The following is a 7,237-nucleotide window of genomic DNA, read 5'->3' as shown; positions in this document are numbered from 1 at the left end:
TGTTGCAGTAGGGATCGGGGTGGTATTTTGGTGGCGTTAAGCCGTTCAGAAGAGGTTTGTGATTGCTTTAGGTGAACTGCTATGAAAAAATGTCTCACCAAACCGTTTGGTTGGTGGAGTGCCGACCGGAGGAAACCTTTCTGCCCAAATAAAACCTCAGGAGTTAGTATTTAGCGTGAGTTAGAGGAGAAGCGTAACGCAGGGGATGGGATCAGCTGGGAAAAAATGAGACGTGGAGAAGGAGGGGGTGGGGGTCCAGCACCCGCTGCCTGCGTCCTCGCGCTCTCCTTGGGTATTTTATACGTCATACGGTTAATTTTTTGCTCTAACTTTGCGTATTCTACACCAAATAGACGCATTGATCATGTTCCTCTGCGTTACCTGCCCTGTGAAGGAAAATCTGGAAAGGAAAGCAAGGGAAAGCAAAGCGTGTATCGCTTATTTTGGTACCTGTGATCTCGTACAGTTCATTCCAGAACCGCAAGTCTTTAATTAATGAGATGTAAATATATTGTAATGATTGCATTTGCATACCGAGTGAGGCTTCAGCACCTTAGGTTGTGATGTGTTTTAATTAAAAGATTAATTAGAAATGATGCGAGTTTCATTTTGCTGAGTATAATTATTTGACATATTTGATGAATATCAGGTAGGTGACGTGCCGGAGAATTCACAATATCCTGTTAGAACAGCCGAAGGGAGCGACTCTTCGGGTTTTTCTTCAACATCCATAAAAGTGATGGATTACGAAAGATTTAAGCGAAGGATCTAAGCGTGAAGGATTTTTGTTACTTTCTAAATCATGCTTAAAACACCAACTGGTTTTGCCACAACTCCAGACTCTTAGTGTCTTGACTCCAAGGCTTGAGTATTAAGAGTTGGTAAAAGTTCTTAAATTATTGGGAACTTCCCAAATTTGATGGCCAAACGGCTACTGAGAGGGGGAAGCTTTCTAGAGAAGTGTTCTCCTCGAAGTATCATGACCAGAAGATAATAAGCAGCGCGAAAGGACAGGCAGATGTAACAGGTCAGCGTTGCCTGTTTTTTTTTTTTTTTTTTTATTGTGGTAATTTTTTTTCCCCTTTGGAATCCTTTTTTTAAAATGAAATCTAGTAGTTCCAGAAGCCGCTCAGACTGCCAGCTCCTTGCTGGCGTAATTTTCAGGATTTTACACAAAAACGGGCGACGCCTGACCCGCAGAGCGTGCCGAAAGCTCACGGGGTGGATGCAGCCACCCTGAGAAAACCCTGAGTGGTTCGGATTGTACTTGGGGAATTGGTTTTTACCAGTTTGTCAAAAGAAACTTGCAGCAGGTGGTGTGAGCGCGGGGTTCCTGCAGTTTTGCTGTCCCGTTGCGCCATCTTTTGAGATGATCAGCTCTGGAAGGTGAACGACTGGAGTGCTCGTCCTTGGAAATCAGAACTGGCTGCTCCGTGGAGCAAACACGGTGATGAATTCACTGAGTTTTGAGCGAATCCGATGTGAGATGATCTACAAATATTATCGTGAGGCGAAGATGCTAGGAGTACAAACAGATGACGGTTTAGATTTAAAAATAAGTGAAAATGATTTCTGCAGGGCTTGTGTTTTCACTGCCACGTGGATTAAGACGCAGTTACGCTAAAAGCTTAAAAATCAGCCTGGTGGAGCGGGTCGAACAGATCGAGCTTCTGGCACTCACTGATTCCTTGGTCTGTAGAAATTATTAAACAAAAGTTTGAACTACGAGGTTGGAAAGGCAGTTTTTTTAGGTTTATGATAGCAAAGTTCTTTCTTGTGACTTTGTAGAGCCGGCCAAGCAGAGTCTTCCCTCCAGATCGGGAAGGTGCTTTATAGATGTTTATCAGCAGTCAGCTTGGGATGAGCTGATGTGTAAGTGATGATAATTAATGTCTAATTACCATAATTAGACAAGTGACATATAAAATTAAGCTGCAGCTGGGAGCTTGACTTCCAGCATGAGGTGCTCTGATATGCATCGTAACGGGCATCGAAGGGTGTTTGGCAGAAGCACAGGCAAATAAGAAGGTGACACCAAAATATCCGTTCCTCCGAATGTACGCTCCCCAGCCCAAAGTTTATTGTGAGTTTTGTCCAAAAAAAAAAAACCAACCCAAGAGCAAATGGCCACGGGTGAACTCTGCTGGGTCTTCTGGAAAAAAGGAGAACTGGCGATTTTTAAACGCAAAAAAACCAGCAACAAATAAAACCCCCCATTTTTCTGCGTTTGTTTCGTTTCTTGTGCCGTTCACTCAATGTATGGTCTGCTGTTTTTTAAAAAAAGATATTAATTCCATAATGAGTTAGAAAAGCCACTAACTTTTCAAGTACCTTACCTTTTTCCACTTGCAAAAAGACCGGGGACGTGCTGGAGGAGACCTGGGTTGCTGTGACAGAGCGAAGGGCTGCAGCCACTCCAAAGCTCTTTTGTCGTCAGAATTTTGTCGTAATTTCTGTGTAGCCTGCAAAAAATAAGTTCAGCAACGTGATTATAAGTTCAGGCTGCTTGTGTGCTCAGAATTATGTCCCAAATTTCTTTGATGAGCTGTTCTTTTGCCTGTAAAATGTTGAAAATTGTTTTATACGCGAATGTTTAATGTGCATATACATTGTTCTCCTGCTCTCACACTCGAATCTTTGCATAACAAGAGATCTTTTGTGGTTATCTTGGGTAGGGAGCATAAAAACTCGCCGATTACAATTTGGAAAAGGTCATTTGGAATTTGTAGCTTCACAAGGTGAAGACCAACTGTTTATCGAACGAAAATTGTCTAGCATTAACATCAAATTAAAAAAAAAAATCAGCAAATCAAAAAAAAGCTGCTGGCATTTTTAGTATTGGCTCGATATCTCACGAGTTCTTGCCGTTTTTTAAAAAAGGAAATTTATAATAAATTGTCAAAAAATAAGGGAACTTTGCTTGGAATCAAACTAATTTGAGCGTACAGACTGCTAAAATAATTTCTAAACGGAGGATAAACTAGTAGGAGCCTCGTTATCTGCATGCCTTTGAAAGCTTCTCTTGCATTTCGGCATTTCTCGATCCGAACAATATCCTGTTTGTTTTCAGGGCTTCGTTAAACGCTCCCTTTATTTTATTTATTTTTTTTTTTAATTTTTCCTTGAGCACAAGACCCGCCAAAACCTCTGAAGAACGTTTAAATACTTTGCCAAAAATTGAAAGTGGATGCTTTTTTTCCTGTTTCGGAAATAATCTTTTGATTCCCTCTTTATATTTATCTAGTGTTAAGTATTCGCGGTATTCAGGAAGAAGATCCCCCAGATGCTCAACTAATGAGACTAGATAACATGTTGCTGGCGGAGGGTGTCTCCGGGCCCGAGAAAAGAGGAAGAGGAGGACCGATGGCTGTAGCAGCAACATCAGGTGGCTGTCCAAATGACAATAGCATTGAACACTCTGACTACAGGGCCAAGCTGTCACAGATCCGACAGATTTACCACTCTGAGCTAGAGAAATATGAACAGGTGATCTTTCTGCATGGAAGAGTTTTTATCATCTCAATTAAAAATAATAATAATAATCAGAATAACCGCTTTTTTCCTTTGGTGCCGGTTTTTTTTAAGAGCAGAATGAATTCAGGGGAACGCGAGGAGATCAGATTCAGCTGGAAATTGATCGCAGTGTTGCAGAAGTAGGGTGAAGCTAGAGGGAGCGGACGTCAAACTAAAAGATAATAAATGTCTCGTTTATCTTTGTTGCCGTTTTTTTAACAGTTAATAAAGAAACATGGAAACTCCTCAAAAGTTTTTTTTTTTTTTTTTTAATATTTATATTCTTGTTGGGGGGGACGAATTTGAGGGTATTTGATTGTTTGTCGATACAAATGTGTCGCGTTTTCAGGCCTGCAGTGAGTTCACCACCCACGTTATGAACCTGCTTAGGGAACAGAGCCGAACGAGACCAATTTCGCCCAAAGAAATCGAGCGCATGGTGAACATAATCCACGGCAAGTTCAGCACCATCCAGATGCAGCTGAAGCAGAGCACCTGCGAGGCCGTGATGATCCTGCGTTCGCGCTTTCTGGATGCGAGGTACGAGAAAACTCAGGGGTAAAAGATCAACCCGAACTTTTCTTGCTTGATGCCAGCGATCGTGTAAGAAATCTCAAAGCTGTCACTCCCAGTTTTAATTTCGAAGAATTTGCTACCTGTAATGCCTGCTTTGACATCAACATCTATTTAATTCCACTCGATTCTTATATTCTCCTTCGAACTAAATGTATTTTAGAGAAAAAAAAAAAAAAAACAACCCAGACTAATGGTACTCTGTCTCGTCTGCCCTAAAACACCGATTCAATAACTCGTGTTTTTATAGGCGTAAACGACGTAACTTCAGCAAACAGGCGACGGAAGTACTGAATGAATATTTTTATTCGCACCTGAGTAATCCTTACCCCAGCGAAGAGGCCAAAGAAGAGCTAGCAAAGAAAGGTGGCATCACGGTTTCACAGGTATGAAGGGGTTTGGCTGGAATTAAGTGACTTTTTTTTTGCCTCAAACAATGGTTTGGGGGTTTTTTCCTCCTTTTTTTTCCCCCCCCAGGCTTCAGTCACTGGTACTTTAAATAGGATTTAAGTTGTTCTGAAGGGAGGAGTAGGTGTTTTCTGCTTGAAGCCTAGTTTAAAATGTCTCTTTTCTGAATAGAGTGGAAAATTTCATAATTGGATCAGATGCTAACAGCGATAATATGTCTCCAGGTTTCCAACTGGTTTGGTAACAAAAGAATCCGATACAAAAAAAACATGGGGAAGTTCCAAGAAGAAGCCAATATTTACGCCGCAAAAACAGCAGTGGATGCAACTAACGTCGTGGCTCAAGGCAACCAGGCAAATTCTCCGTCTACGCCAAATTCAGGTGAGCGGGAGTGCCAGTGAAGAGTCTTGTCTGCTTGAAAGTCTCTCATTATTTCTTGTCACCGGTGTTTGAAAAGGCCGGAGGTTTTCTTTTTCTTTTAAACTTATGTAATTACTCATTGAAGAATTGTTTTTTCTGGGTTTTATTTCTCATTAAAACAGGTTTTTTTGTTGTGTTTTGGTTTTTTTTCAGCTTCCTCTGGCTCTTTTAAGATGACAAATTCCGGAGATTCGTTTATTAACTTACAGTCATTGACTTCTTACCAGAGCTCCCCGGTGGGAGCCAATGTGCAGTCCCAGGTCAGTAAAGAAAAAAAAAAAAAAAAAGCCAAACCAACCTTGTACTTTCAGCAGAGAAATAAATGTTAAAATCCCAAATTAAATCCCAAATGTTAAATTGACGTTTATGAATCAGTGTTTTCTCCTTTTAGAGTCAAGCTTTTTTTCCATAAAAGTAGAACTTGGAGTAGGATTTATGGTTTAACAGTATTATCAAACTTATTTTAAGCTTTCTGCTGAATTTCTAAATCCACCTGACCTGCATAAAATCTGTTCCTCTGTTATGAAAGCTACAGGTGACAGGCTCTAATTCCTCTTGATAACGAACGAGCTAGGTAGAGCTCAGTTAATAGCAAGAACTGCAAAGAAAACCAAGAAAACCTGCCTCTTATTTAAAGAACTTTTAGCCTAATAACTCTGTATCACGTCCTGTTGCATTTTTTTCAACTTGATTTTTTTTTTTATCCTTCTTGTCCTCATTCTGCGGCATCGCGTTCTAGATGGATTCCTTACATCACGTCATACACCAGACGGGAAGATACGACGCGATCGTGGGGAATCCTTTGTATACGACGCAGCGTCTAGATGTAAGATGTACTAGAAACACAAATTCCGCCCGAGTCTGGTTAACGATCTCTAAATAAACGTTAACTTTTTCTTCCCCCTGACAGATCTGACGTGGGGATAGGGGGAAAAAAATTGGAAAATAACGCAGTTTGACACACCAACTTTTCCCTCCTGGAGACTTGATTTTAAAATTTTGGCTTAGGTCACCAGAATATTTGCGCACTTCAGTTAATACTTGCCGTAAGGAGACGGCGCTAGGAATAAGAGTAACTCCATAAAATCTCAGGGCGGGGCAGGGGTAGGGGGGAAGAGAGGTTTTACGGGATATTTGTGGACTGTGCTTTGCCAGAGCCCGTATGTAGTTATTTCCTTTCAAAAGCACTGCTGTTTGTAATATATAAAAGCATACCTTGTTGCTTGCAAGTAGTTTAATCGTAAAGATTTAATGAAACGCTGTATTTATTCTCCCCGCAGGCTAACGGTGGCTGGCAGGATGCTACCACCCCTTCATCAATCACTTCACCTGCCGGAGACCCTGGAAGTGTTAATTCGGATGCGTCTAATTAAGTTTTTTTTTTTTCAGGACCTATCGATGAGAGGAAAGAGGTCATTAGTAGTAATTTGTCAGTGTTGCTCTTTTTTTTTTTGCCAATACTATTGTTTATACAACTTGACACACAGCTAATTACCTCAGAAAAAAAAAAAAAAAAAGAAAAAAAAAAGAAAAGAAAAAAACCCTGGAACCAATAGAAGATTGTGATTACAACGATACCTCTCTACCTCTCAGCCTCACGCAGTCAAGTTCTTTTTACTTAAGCCCATTGGGATGTGAAATCGTTTTAAAAACAACAAAAAAAAAGAACTTGCTTCATTTTCCTAACCAAATTCTTTTTTTTTTTTTTTTTTTTTAAAAAGCAAAAAAAAATACGGATTTTATGGTAAGAATCGGAAAAGTGTCTCTTGTAGAAACTTGGCGTTTTGTCTCAAGTTTTACAGCTTGAGAAAAAGCGACTTATTTTAATTTCCATAAAGTTTTTTACTATGAAACTTCTGTTCTAGTAGGTAGCTACTAACAGTTAAACCCCCCCCCTCCGTATTGTAATTGTATGCGTTCTCTGTATTGTAATTTTGTATAGGAAAATAAGCTTTTTCTTAACTAGAATCCATTCTCTTGCTTTACCAAAACTCTCACTGGACTTCGCTCTCGGGTAGGACCTTCCATCCTGTGTCATTCCACGTAATTTCTAATTTAATGTCTAGTGAAAAAACCACAAAAACAACACAAACCACCCGCCTTCTCCATAAGATAATCGGGTTTTTTGTGCATTTCTGACGCTGTTCACACACTCCACCCCTTTCCGTTCAGATTTTATCAAATAAACTTCCAAAGCCTTTTTTTTTTTTTTTTCTTTTTTTTTTTTCACTTGTTTTTCCTCACGGGCCGCGGGCGGCTCTCTGAGGGGATGAGGAAACGCGGCGGGAAGGCGGGAAACTCTGAGGGGAGCGGGGCGGGGGGG

General features: G+C 40.5%; 1 protein-coding gene across 1 annotated transcript in view; it reads left to right on the top strand.

The window, feature by feature from the left end:
* The window catches only part of LOC104466090 (pre-B-cell leukemia transcription factor 3-like), an 8,836-nt gene extending 2,549 nt beyond the window's left edge, over positions 1–6,287 (top strand). The window contains exons 2-8 of the mRNA XM_010079418.1: positions 3,245–3,486; positions 3,863–4,053; positions 4,337–4,472; positions 4,719–4,875; positions 5,068–5,174; positions 5,654–5,740; positions 6,195–6,287. Of these exons, the coding sequence (XP_010077720.1) occupies positions 3,245–3,486; positions 3,863–4,053; positions 4,337–4,472; positions 4,719–4,875; positions 5,068–5,174; positions 5,654–5,740; positions 6,195–6,287 (1,013 nt within the window). The remainder of the gene's footprint in view (positions 1–3,244; positions 3,487–3,862; positions 4,054–4,336; positions 4,473–4,718; positions 4,876–5,067; positions 5,175–5,653; positions 5,741–6,194) is intronic.
* Positions 6,288–7,237: the final 950 nt, after the last annotated feature.

The sequence above is a fragment of the Pterocles gutturalis genome, unplaced genomic scaffold, assembly GCF_000699245.1.
Source record: "Pterocles gutturalis isolate BGI_N339 unplaced genomic scaffold, ASM69924v1 scaffold9891, whole genome shotgun sequence".
Taxonomy (NCBI): domain Eukaryota; kingdom Metazoa; phylum Chordata; class Aves; order Pterocliformes; family Pteroclidae; genus Pterocles; species Pterocles gutturalis.
Note: the sequence above shows the minus strand (reverse complement) of the source record. Positions and strands in the feature narration are given on the sequence as shown.